The sequence below is a fragment of the Peromyscus eremicus genome, chromosome 1 (genome assembly GCF_949786415.1).
Source record: "Peromyscus eremicus chromosome 1, PerEre_H2_v1, whole genome shotgun sequence".
NCBI classification, from domain to species: domain Eukaryota; kingdom Metazoa; phylum Chordata; class Mammalia; order Rodentia; family Cricetidae; genus Peromyscus; species Peromyscus eremicus.
In genome coordinates this window covers 68,438,182-68,451,531 of record NC_081416.1, presented here as the reverse complement: position 1 = coordinate 68,451,531, position 13,350 = coordinate 68,438,182, and the positions used below count along the sequence as shown (strand labels likewise).

General features: G+C 47.3%; 1 protein-coding gene across 1 annotated transcript in view; it reads right to left on the bottom strand.

Moving 5' to 3' along the window:
- Adam12 (ADAM metallopeptidase domain 12) overlaps window positions 1-12,596 on the bottom strand; it is a 320,201-nt gene extending 307,605 nt beyond the window's left edge. The window contains exon 1 of the mRNA XM_059265103.1: window positions 12,506-12,596. Coding sequence (XP_059121086.1) covers window positions 12,506-12,596 — 91 coding nt within the window. The remainder of the gene's footprint in view (window positions 1-12,505) is intronic.
- Window positions 12,597-13,350: the final 754 nt, after the last annotated feature.

Here is a 13,350-nt window from a genome sequence, read left to right as displayed (position 1 = left end):
TGCACTCACTGGCTCACAGCAGCTGTGATTACCTGCACAAGGCCAAGCTAGGCAAAGTCCCAGAGCAGATGGGGTAGAAGACCCCCAGGCCCTACCTCCAGCTGAGGAGCTACTGGGAGTTCACAGCTTCTGGGGGGTGGAGGGTCACTCTTTTTCCAGGATGTGGCCACTGGTAGGATTCCCACGCTCCAATGGATGGTCCCACACCCACGTACAGTTGGGCATCACCAGTTGGACTCAGTGGGTTATCAAGAGAGAAAAGAGATATCAAGTTGAAAGAGAGAGATATTGAAGGGGAGTTGGAGGAGAAAATGGGAGGTGTATGATGGTATTTTATTGTATACATGCATGAAATTCTCAGGAATATAGAAAACAGCTGGGCGATGGTGGCACATGTCTTTAATCCTAGCACTCTGGAGGCAGAGCCAGGCGGATCTCTATGAGTTCAAGGCCAGCCTGGTCTATAGAGCAAGATCTAGGACAGGCACCAAAGCTATATGGAGAAACCCTGTCTCAAAAAACAAACAAACAAAAAAGAATATAGAAAACAATTTGAGTTTTGGGGTTCCAGCCATCTCGGTCCTCCCAGCCCGGAGAGGTTTCCTGTGATGCAGGATCTTCAGGATGAGCCTAGCTGGCTGACTTCAGCATGGGATCTCTGTACTTTGGAACCTCTCCTTCTCTAGCTGGCTGACTTCAGCATGGGGTCTTTGTACTTCTGAACCTCTCCGTCTCAAGTTCTTCTTTCAGGAATTTTGTCACTGCAACAAGACATACTGCCAACCTGAGCACTTACGACCTCCCTGGAGATCATGGAAGGAAGCTCTCAGACCTGTGTTGACCAGAATGGGAAGCAGATTCAGTAACGGTTACTATGATCATTGGTTATTTAGATGTGCACAAAAATAGACGCTGATATCCTCTAATAAACAGAAAATACATTTCAGTTATAAGTCAATAGCCAAAGCTAACCTTTAGGAGAAATTATCAAATTTCTTTTGGAGTTCAGAAAAGAAGGAAACATTCATAAACCAAACTTAAAACAAAACAAAACGAAACCACCAAGAGGGCCAGCAAGAGGGCTCAGTAGGTAAAGGCACTGCCCTGTAAGCCTGACAACCTGAGTTTGATCCTCTGACCCCACCATGGAAAAAAGAATTTACCGCAGAAAGTTGCCCTTTGACATCCATATGTGTGCCATATCACACATGAGCCTTCAACACATATCACACACACACACACACACACACACAGAGTAATTTTTAAAGTCATGTTTAAAACATAGATAAATGGGAGCTGGAGAGCTGGCTCAGAGGTTAAGAATAACGGTTGCTCTTCCAGAGGACCTGATTAGATCCCCAGCACCGGCAGGGTGGCTCACAACCATCTATAGCTCCAGCCCCAGGGCATCTGATGCTCTCTTCTGGTTTCCAGGCATGAAAATGGTGCACAGACATATATGCAGGGAAGACTCGTACACACACACACACACACACACACACACACACACACACACACACATGTGCCTGCACACACACACCACAGATAAATGGATGGTTTTCCCCACTCCCTTCACAGATAGACTAGTGTCACTGTCAGCCTCAACCAGCCATAAAAAGAAACTTCTTTTTGCAATGGATAGCATACTCAGAAACACTGGTAAAGCTCTTGAGACCAAGTGACTGTTGTTATGGCATGGCGGCCCAGTTCTTAGCCATAGACATCTATTTCACCCCCTCCAAGTCTCAGGGAACACTGTGGAAGGGGCATCAGAAAAAATGTCAAGATTCCTGGTAGGTTGACCAGGGCATGCCCTACATTTAAGAGTAGTTAGGCAATACAAATTGGACTTCCTGAGTTGAAGAGGAGGAAGAGAAAGGAGGGAGGAGGAAGGAGGAAGGAAGAGGGGTGCTCAAAGTTGGATAGGTTGGGGAGGATCTGGGGGAAATGGGAGAGGGAGACAAATATGATCAAAACATATATGAAATTCTCAAAGAATTAATAACAATACTATTTTTAAAAGAGAAAGCAAGGATGCTAAGTGCTGGAGAAGGGGCTGAGCATTGCCTAGCAACATCCTTCAGGAGGGACTGGGCTTCTGAGACTCAAGATGTAAACAAGAGGTCACAAGTCTGAGAAAGCAGAAACTTTGAAGACTCTCCGGGGCCCCTCCTCAGCTTTGTAGCAGGAGTAGACAACTCGGAGAGGTGCCTGTGGTCCAGAGAGCTGAGCCCTGGGAAGGAAACTTAGCTCTGAGAAGAGATTAGGAGACTGTAATCCTGCAGGTCTGGGGCTACAGCTCTCCACTGTTGGGGTGGGTGGGCTTTTCATGATGTGGCTGCTCTTGTAAGCAACCCTATACTTTTATTCGTAACCTCAGTGATAACTTATTAGTCGCCCCCCACTCCAAAAAAGAAAAAGGAAGGAAGAAATGAAGCAAGCTACAAAATAATATCTACACCATGACTCCAATTCTCCTGTTCTGCAATAAAAAAACACATAAAATATTGGAACAGTGATTGTTTTAGGGGGTATAAAAATTGTGCATAATTTTTGCTTTATTTTTGTTTTCAGGCCGTTTCTCAAAATCTCTGTAACCTTACTTGCTATGTTGTATGAATGAAGAAAGATAAACAGTATGGAAGACTGGAAAAAAAATAAATAACAATAAGCTAGTCAGAGAAAATGTATAAACAAAACTAGTCTGAGAATATCTTATAGTCATGAAAATGTCAGTTCAAAGATGAAAATATATCACATCTAGCCTGTCAAAATGTAAAAGCTAGAAAATAGCAAATATGCCTAATTTTGTGTAATCAAAACTCTCCAAGTAGGAATTTTTTCCCTTTGTGGAGCCAATTTGAAAAGCAATTTAACAAAGTATATTAAAGTGGAAAATGAACGTACTGTACAACTCAGCAATTCCCTCATAATAGGTCCCCCAGAGCTCAGGCTTACACAGAAAGAGACAGGCTGAGGATCCACCACTGTGATGGAAAAAGCTGGGGGAAGCAGGTATTTGTCAACAGAGGAGAGCAGAATTTACAGAGCCTACCCGTTCAATTAAAAAGAGTGAGTCAAGTACAAATGCCAGCATGAATAAAGCTTAAAAACATGTTGATGCTTCAAAAATGACGCAAAACAAAACCCTGAAGGCTGCAAATGTCATCTGCAGTAAGGAACCATTAGTCTAACATTTAAATGCAAAAGCAACATCAGGGACTGATTGGAGAAATGTATATTTAAGATCCACCAGCTACTCAGAAAGGAAGAAGGTTGGCTGGGTGGGAAAAGGGTGTGTGGCTACACACATATCTTTTAACATTTTAGACCTTTAAAGTTTAGACGTTCTAAATCATGTATAATAAAATCTAGTGAGTAAGAATATGGATGTGTTACTTACTCTGGTCTTTTGCTCAACTTTCTTTCTCAATCATCTTTTTCTTACTATACTAAATTATGTTGAAGTTAACTAAAAAAAAATTTTAGCTTGAAATGTTTACTTGGTGCTATGGTTTGAATGTGAAGCACTCCTGTCTGTCCCCATAAGCAGGGGCAGAGTTCATGTATTTGAACATTTAGACTCTAGCAGTCTGGAGAGGTGCAGAGCCTTTGATATGGGTCCTAACTGTCAGATACAGTACTGGAGGGACAGGCCCCAAGGGTCTAAAGGTCATCCTAGCTCTTTGTTCCTGATTCACTAAGAACTGACTTTCATATACATATGGTTTGTATGGTTATATATAATATATAACATAATAATAAAAGATATATATTTATATATATGGTTTTTAGAGACAGGGTTTCTCTACATAGCCCTGGCTATCCTGTAATTTACTCTGTAGACCAGGCTAGCCTCAAACGCAGAGATTTGCTTTCCTTGTGAGTGCTTGGATTAAAAGCATGCACCACCACTGCCTGGCTTAAGATATGATTTTTTTTTTTTTTTTTTTTTTTTTTGGTTTTTCGAGACAGGGTTTCTCTGTGTAGCTTTGCACCTGTCCTGGAACTCACTTGGTAGCCCAGGCTGGCCTCGAACTCACAGAGATCCGCCTGGCTCTGCCTCCCGAGTGCTGGGATTAAAGGCGTGCGCCACCACCGCCCGGCAAGATCTGATTTTCTATACCCCAAGTTCCTTCCACCATGCCTTCCTGCATGATGCTCTTTGAGCCATGAGTTGAATAGGTCCTTCCCCCTTCAAGTCACTTCTGTCAATCATTTTGTCACAATGTCAAGGAAAGTAACTAGCACACTTGGTCTATCTCATTTTAGGAGTATGCCTGCTCCATTAACCAGAGAACAGCAGCCCTTTAAGCCACAGACCAGCTGGAGAGATGGCTCAGTGGTTAAAAAGCAGAGGGCCTGAGGTTGGTTCCCAGCACCCACATTGCGCAGCTCACATCACCTGTAACTACAGCTCCATGGGATCTGACACCCTCTTCTGGCCTCCGAAGGCATTTGCATTCATATGTATGTGCCCTACATACTCCCACACAAACAACACAGATTGAAGTACTAAGGTATTTATTTATAAAAGAATATGTCATGAGACAATTCAAAATCCTAATGCAAGCTCCAGTAATATTACCTGGATATTAAGGATTCAAAACAAACCAAACAAGTAAAATCAGGTTCTCAGATCACATTCAAGTTCAAGTGAACATAGACAGACAGATAGACACATACACACAGAATGCTTACATCCTCTCCTGGCTTGAATGTCAGATGACATAAGACAGTTTTGGGTTTGAATGCTGAATGGTGCTTAGCCTGCTCTGCTCAGGGAGGCATTCACAGGGACACCAGCATCTGTAGGGGGTCATCTAAGGGGCTATGAAGGCCAAAGCATCTGCAGGAAGCAGACAGAAGGTCCAGGTACCCAAGGAGGCTACCCAATTTTTAAAACAGTTGCCAGGAAGCTGGGCTCTTAATGTATAGCCTTGGGATGACATAAAAGCTTAAAGGATAAAAAAAAATATATCAATATGAGGCTGAATTATTCAGCTTCTCCTCCTCATCTGTCAGTTGAAGGCAAGGTATATTGGGCACTAAATAAAGTCCAAGGAAACAGGATGAAAAATGACTTGCAGGAAGTAGGAAGGTTGAAACAGTGGTCTGTCCAAAGCACAAGACTCGAGTACACATTTGAATTGGAAAGCAGAGTCTCTGACCTGCATTACCAATTCTGTTGAAAATCAGATGGATTTCCAATCTCACTGCTATGAGCATTGTATTATGCCAAAGATAGAGTACACAGATTATAGGATGTTTACCATGGCTGGGGTATGGCCTACTTTTCCTTGTAAGATAGCATGGAAATGGCCTTGCATCTGTCACCTCCAGGCCCCAGTGTCCTCTGTTGTGGGAAGAGGGCAGGAACAGGACAAGCTGCAGGATTCTCTCCCTGGTGCTGCCTGAGATCTTGGCATGGTGCCTAGCTCCAGTGCCCTCAGTGTTTTTTCTGATATCTACATGCTAGTATAAAAATTCTGGGTTTAGTAAAATACTAACTGCACATATAGAACGAAACAGCTACGTGGAATACAAAACCTTCTATCTAGTCTATGTCCACCTCACTTCTCAGTCCTGACATCCAGAATTGTTTAACCCTGCTGTGTGGGGTGCAGACTGAGGGTTGTGGGGCCATGTGGGGTGCAGGCTGAGGGTTGTGGGGCCATGTGAGGTACAGGCTGAGAGTTGTGGGGACATATGGGGTATAGGCTGAGGGTTTTTGGGTGTGTGGGGTGCAGGCTGAGGGTTGTAGGGCCATGTGGGGTACAGGCTGAGGGTTGTGGGGTGTGTGGGGTGCAGGCTGAGGGTTGTGGGATGTGTGGGGTGCAGGCTGAGGGTTGTGGGGCCATGTGGGGTACAGGCTGAGGGTTGTGGGGCCATGTGGGGTACAGGCTGAGGGTTGTGGGGCCATGTGGGGTACAGGCTGAGGGTTGTGGGGTGTGTGGGGTGCAGGCTGAGGGTTGTGGGGTGTGTGGGGTACAGGCTGAGGATTGTGGGGCCATGTGGGGTACAGGCTGAGGGTTGTGGGGCCATGTGGGGTACAGGCTGAGGGTTGTGGGGTCATGTGGGGTACAGGCTGAGGGTTGTGGGGCCATGTGGGGTACAGGCTGAGGGTTGTGGGGCCATGTGAGGTACAGGCTGAGAGTTGTGGGGACATATGGGGTATAGGCTGAGGGTTTTTGGGTGTGTGGGGTGCAGGCTGAGGGTTGTGGGGCCATGTGGGGTACAGGCTGAGGGTTGTGGGGCCATGTGGGGTACAGGCTGAGGGTTGTGGGGCCATGTGGGGTACAGGCTGAGGGTTGTGGGGTGTGTGGGGTGCAGGCTGAGGGTTGTGGGGTGTGTGGGGTGCAGGCTGAGGATTGTGGGGCCATGTGGGGTACAGGCTGAGGGTTGTGGGGCCATGTGGGGTACAGGCTGAGGGTTGTGGGGTCATGTGGGGTACAGGCTGAGGGTTGTGGGGCCATGTGGGGTACAGGCTGAGGGTTGTGGGGCCATGTGGGATACAGGCTGAGGGTTGTGGGGCCATGTGGGGTACAGGCTGAGGGTTGTGGGGTCATGTGGGGTACAGGCTGAGGGTTGTGGGGTTATGTGGGGTGCAGGCTGAGGGTTGTGGGGTTATGTGGGGTGCAGGGCTGAGGATTGTTGGGCTACCCGTGTGCCTCCAAACACATATTCAAAAACACTTATCAAACCTATCTTTGGAAATCAGAGACATAGTGGGAACAACAGAGCTTTAAAAAGCTCCTAGAACATACTCCGATACAAAAAAAATTTTTTTTTGCAACTGTCATGAGCTCCTCACAGCACCATCTAGGCTAGGAAGAAATCTACTTAGCTTCTTTAAATGACGGGCGCTTCCGTCCTTGAAGATATTTTTGTGTGCAATTTCCACAGCTGCAACATTTGTCTAATTAGGTATATGTTGACTTTGAATTTTCGTAGATTTTTGAAAAGAAAGTTTTAAAACATTTTAAAATGGATTTAATGTTTGTTTCCACAAGGAAGGAAGAGAAGGAGCCAAATGACGGTGTGGGGAAGAGAATGTCAACTGTGCTAATAAAGGCATGGCTGCCTTCTAGCTGGGCATGGCAGAGGCGCGGGTGCTTCTGTGTTCCCCCTTGAAACTACAGTAAAACAGCGCTTATCCTAACAGCAGCAATAACCATAAGACGTGAAGAATAGCAAGAGTAAGAAGACGTGCAGCTCTGGGCCAAGCTTGGGCATAAGAGTGTGCTGTGTGGGTCCTGTCCTGTGGTGGTTTGAATGAAAAACATCCCCCATAGTCTCGGGCATTTGGCCCCTAGCTGGTGGAGCTGTTCTGTCTGCCAAGGAGGTGTGGCCTTGCTGGTGGGTGCATGTTACTGGGGGTGGGATTTGAGAGTTTAGAGACTCCCACCATTCCTAGTTTGCTGTCTCTGCTTCCTTTTTGCAGTTTAAGATGTGAGCCCCAGCTTCCAGATCACGCCACCATGCCTGGTGCCTTTGCTTCTCCATTATAGAGTAACCTCTGGGTCTATAAGGTCCGATACATTATTTTTTCTATAAGTTGCTTTGGTCATAGTGTTTTATCATAGCAATGGAAAAGTCACTAATGCACATCATTAGCACCACTCCAGAGGGAAAGAAAGGGGTGGGGGGGGGAAGGAGGGAGAGAGGGAGACAGAGCAAGCACAACCTCCCTAGAGAATAGGAAAGCCATTAGAGGCAAGAAAGACATGCAAAACCCTGGAAGGGGGCCTGTGCACCTCTCATGGGCCTGGAAAATGAGAATTCGAAGCTCTAAGTTGGCTTGAAAGCTGGCATGGCGGCTGCCTGCCTCCCTAGTCCCAGGACACAAGGATGCATCCGGGAGACACAGCAGCACAAGAACTTCTGAGCTCCAGAGCACTCCCATGCCCACCTCAGCCAGACCCTAGAGAGGAGAGGTCACAAAGTACTGAATTAAAGACGGAAACATTAAATAGAAACAAAGGTGACATGAGAACATGGTATCCTCTTCAATCCTGTCCTGCTGCACTCCAAGGCCTTGGGGCCAGGCTAAAACCTCCAGCAGGAGATAGGGGGATTTAAAAAAAAAAAAAACAAAAATAAAAACAAAAAACCAAGAAACTGATCAGCCCCAAGGAAAACAACACTTATGCCAGAACCAATGCTATATGGAGGTCTCCCAATAAAATGTAGCCTCCTTCCCCACGGATAAACCCATCTGTGGAAGCACATGGAACTTCCAATCAGCTCAGAACTCCGTTACTAAATGGCAAGAGTGAACCCAAAATCAGATGTTTGGAGAAAGTCAGAGATTCTTCCAAAGCGGGGAGAGAAGAATCTCAAAATTCACAGTGATCCTGAGGTGAACAAAGAGTGTCTACCAACCAATGGTGTCTTCAGAGCTAACAGGAATAAAAAAAAAAAAAAAATCACTAAAGCATGCTACACAAAATGTAAAAATTATAGTTAGAAAGAAAAGATAGGGAAAGAAATATATTTATGAACAATGAGCATGCTATTAACTTCTCATGTTCTCAAGTAGGAGTGGGCATAGAGACAAAAAAAGAAATTCCTTATTGAATACCGAGGACATATGACTTCTACCAAACCAGCAATCGAGGATGGAATGGAGAACACACACAAAGAAAAAAGCCTGGAATGTTGGCTATACCTTGCACGTCTATATAGATACATGCATACACACATATACATAATATATACTGTATCATATTCATACACACAAATGTATATGTATGTGTGTATGCACGTGTGTGTGTGTGTGTGTGTGTGTGTGTGTGTGTGTGTGTGAGAGAGAGAGAGAGAGAGAGAGAGAGAGAGAGAGAGAGAGAATACATTTCTATGGGGAAGAAATGTGCTCAGCTTCTTTAGATTATTTAGCCTCATTTCTCTTTTAAAAATAAAGTTTGTTTCCACAAGGAAGGAATAGAAGCCAAGTAGAGCCAAATATCAGTGGAAGGAAGAAAATGTTTGTATGTCAAGTGTGGCAATAATTTTATATGTGTGTGTGTTTATGAAGTTTATGAAGGGTACAGTAGGCACAAGCTTTCTAGTAGAACTCTGGCTTTTTAGAAGTGCCAGTGTGCACAACTACACATATCCTTGCTTCCAGAGTTCTGTGCAACTGACAACGTCCTGGGTCATAAACTGCCACTGAGGTCTGTGAATCTGCTAAAAGGCTTATCAAAATATTATTTTCCTGAAAAAGGGGGGGGTATTGTAGTCTTTCCCCTTTGCCTCTTTTTGTCTATTGCTGCCTAGAATGCAGGTATGAGAACAACGCAGGCAATGCAGCCAGGATGAGACCAAAAGGCAGTAAGTTTAAGTACAGCAGTAACATATAAGAACAGCAGATACAAAGAATGTGCAGTGTCCCTGATTGTAGCCCTGGCCTGCAACACCTGTAAAATCACGCCTGTACTGTCCACTTCCTAGTGGCTTTCTCTGTTAAAAAAAAAACAAAAACCCGAAATCATGGTTTCTGTTATTTGCAACTAAAAGCAGCCTTCATACGTTCACAGTTATCAAAGAACTATCTTGATGGAGAGATGGTTCAGAAGTTAAGAGCACTGGCTGCTCTCTTCCAGAGGACTCAGGTTCAGTTCCTAGCACCTACACTGCAGCTCACAAACATCAGTAGAATCTAGTTCTAGGGGATCTGGTGCCCTCTTCTAGCCTCTGCAGACACCACACAAAGCACACACACAGAGCAGACATACATGCAAGCAAAATATCCATACACATAAAACTTTTTTCAAAATGTGTAACACCCAAATACTCTTCCTCAGAAGTTTCTGAAACATGTACATCACATTTTTTTTTTTTTTTAAGGAAGGGAGAAAAAGTTATGTGCGCAAAAAAGAAGTGAGGCAATATGGGAAGGATGTGAGAGAACTTCCCAGGCTCTTAGTTAAGGATAGCCCTGGAGCAATTGCTGAATCATGTTCCTAAAGAGTAACCAGTTCATGGGGCTGGGGAGATAGCTCAATTGGGAAATTGTTTGCTGTGCAACCATGAGGACCTGAGTTCAATTCCCCAAATTTTCACCAAAAGTCTGGCTTGATGGTGCACACTTGCAATCCCATGGCTAAGAGGCAGTGATGGGTAGATCCCTAGGGCTTACTGGTCAACCAGTCACCCCTACTTGATGCATTCCAGCCAGTGAGAGACACTGTGGTACCTGAGTGGCTTAAAAAAAAAAAAGTGTGTGGTACCTGAGGACTGACACTGGAGACTGTCTTCTGTCCTCTACATGTCCCCCCCCCCCCATAAACTCTCATACACATACACAAACACACAAGTAACATCAAGGTTCAAGGAAAGACATCACCAAGGAGAGGAAACTCACATGGTCTGACTCAGGATGGACTGGACTAAGATTGGCAACAGTGTTGGAGAGAACACCCCAGGTGAGAACAAGAGGAACATCAAGCCTACAACCCAAGAGCTGCTGTGATGCAAGTAAGCATCTAGAGAGGGATGGGGTGATGAGGGCAGCCTGGATGGAAAGGTGCACTAAAGGGGAAGGAGGTGTGGAGATGGGAACACACCCTCACAGTTGGTGGCTTACGTTATGACGGGAGACTCAGGGGTGATGTGTCAGCATGAGGCATTGGGAGAAGGCAGCGGATAACACTGTTGTAGTGAAGAAGATTGTGGGGAGTGGAGGGAGGGCTTGGGACCCAGAACTCTGTTTTGGACATGTTTGGGCTGAGCTGTGTTGGGGCTTGGGGTAACGAAGAAGGCTACGGTCAAACTCAGGATAAGCTCAGCCCTCAACAAGTAATGATTCCTCTCTTCTGCCAACATGAATAAATGCTTCGTGTGTTTGCATTTTAAACATCTTCAGTGACACGATTTGGGGCAGGGACTGAGATTTGATCCTGAGACTCTAAGTGTAAACATGCCCTGAACTTGGAATATTAAACCACAATACTTAAGCCACTAAATGTGTGTTGGCCTGAATGCCTTGCTGAAGCTGTCTTTATCCCAAGGCAGGGCTCTGTCTACCAAAACTGCAGCCATGAAGTAATAAATACCGCCCCCCCCCAATAATTCCCCAACTATTAGCTTTATTTAATAAACATTTGTCTCTAAAAAATATCAGCTGTGCTCGGACTTCTGTTTATGTGTGAGAGGCATGTGCCAAGTTCAGGACCACCTCAGGCATACTTTGAAACTTAGTTTACATGTTTCTAAAGTACATTTGCTATAAAACCTTCAAAGGATTCAGTTTGTACAAAACTCTTCCAAAAACACCTTTGACTGCGTTTTCATCCGCAGGTCCCAGAGAGTTCTCTAAACAGTCTTCAGTGTTGTTGCCTTTCTCACAGATACTACCTTGATGTGTGCAATCTTTTAATGTAATCACCAATTTGCCAGGTTGGTCTATATTGCTGTGTAGATATTTATGGGAGCTAGGATTTGGTCACATTATGACAGACATGCTGGGGTGGAGAGTTAACGGTGACAACTGAGAAATAAAACGTTTCGTGTTGGAAATCCTGGACGGTGGAGGTCTAGTTGCTGAAAACTAAATGCCTGTTACATAGAATCACAGAAATACGAGCCGGAGGCCAAGGCGAATTATTCATTGGTGAACAGCGCCCCTAGCGGCAGAAGGGAGCCAGCAGCGATGGTGGCCAGGGAAGCTCCCGAATTTTAAAAAGGCACCTGCTGTGAGTTCTCATTATGCAAACAGAATCCACAGGTGCCCAGGCTTTAAGAAGATTCAACTCAGGAAAATACAAGTCTGTGAAAACGCCTTTAATGTATGCACTTTCGTTTAATTCCGAAGTGGGTTCTCGCTCTACACGAGGTCTTGATGTAAGCGATTATTTATCACCAACCATGAGTGAGATGGGAAAAGTGTTCGGTTAAAGTTTGATCACTACTGACAATTAGGGAGTGCAGCGGGAGATCGGTAAGGGATGACATAGGCAAGGAAGTCAATTAAAACAAAAAAGTAAAGAGCGCTGCAGGTACACCTGTGTGTGGAGGGGGAGGGGGCGGGGTGGGCATCTGCGTGGCCATCGTGCGTACCCCAGCTATGTCAAGGCGGTGGTGGAAAGGAAACCTCGTGGGGGGTTGACTACGAAGCTGGGTGGAGGAACTTGCTAACCCACCGGATCAGTAAAACGACCCCACGCACACCCTCTCAGGCGACACGTGTAACTGTCAAGACACTGAGAGAGCCTTAGGAGCAAATGTCACTCCAAGAGGGGAAGCTGTGCCTTTTCGTCCAGACATTAGTTGCTTCAAGGCCCCGAGCCAAGTGTCTTCTCCACACACACACACATCCCCAACCCCCAGAGTGGGCACCTGGCAGGGGACGGGTGTCGAGACGCTGGGAGCGCGAGCCCGGGGGTTCCGCAGATGCGCCCCGGTGCGTCTCCTCTCCCCGCGGCTGTGGCACGCAGAGACCCCCAGATTGGCTCGAGGTGGCGGGGAAGGGACGCGCGGGCAGCCGCCTGCACGGGTGACTTACCTCGGGCCGCATGGGGCGCCAGCAGGGCCCCGGCCAGGGCCAGCAGGAGGGCGCGGGCAGGGGGCGCGCGCCGCGGCGGGCGCTCTGCCATTGTCGCCGGCCTGGCGTGCAGCTGCTTCGGGGGCCCAGCAGCCAGCGCTGCAGCATCCCACGCGGGCGCAGAGCCGCGGGACGTCCTACTGCCCTGAGTCTGCCGCGACCCCCTCGCGCAGCGCCCCGGCCGCAGAGCTGAGAGTCTAGCCTTTCATTTTTCAAAAAAAAACTTTCTCCCCTCCCCGTGTGTGTGCGTGCGCGCGCGCGCTACTCTGGCACGAGCCGCCCTTGACCGTTGCAATAAATGAGCAGCCTGTCCGAGTTGGCGCCGGGGACCAGCGATCTGAGGGCGGGCCTGTGCAATGGATCCGCGGCCAGCAGTCGCCGTTCTCATTACCACGGAACAAATTAGCGTCTCCCCCGCACCCCGCCCGCTTGCGGCGTCCCGCGGGTCCTAGAGACCGCTCCGGGGTCCCCGCCCGCCCGGGTCCCGCCCACTCCCGGGGGCGGCTGGATGCAGGATGCCCCCGGGACACTGAGTGCGGGCCGTCCGCGTAGACTGGGTTCCGTGGCGACGACGGCGCGGGAACTCACACTTCCCAGCCTCAGGATGATGTGGCCGTGGGGCCCGGGCGCCGGCAGCCAAGAGCACACGCGGCGGCGGGGTCCAGCTTTCCAGACTGAGGCTGGAAAGGATGACTGGGCTGCTAGCTGCTGGCTAGCCGGGAACCGGCGGGACGCGAGGAACAGGTCTGGGGTATGGTGCACAGCCAGGCAGGCTCTGACTGCTGCCTCCCAAGGCCCCAAACCCG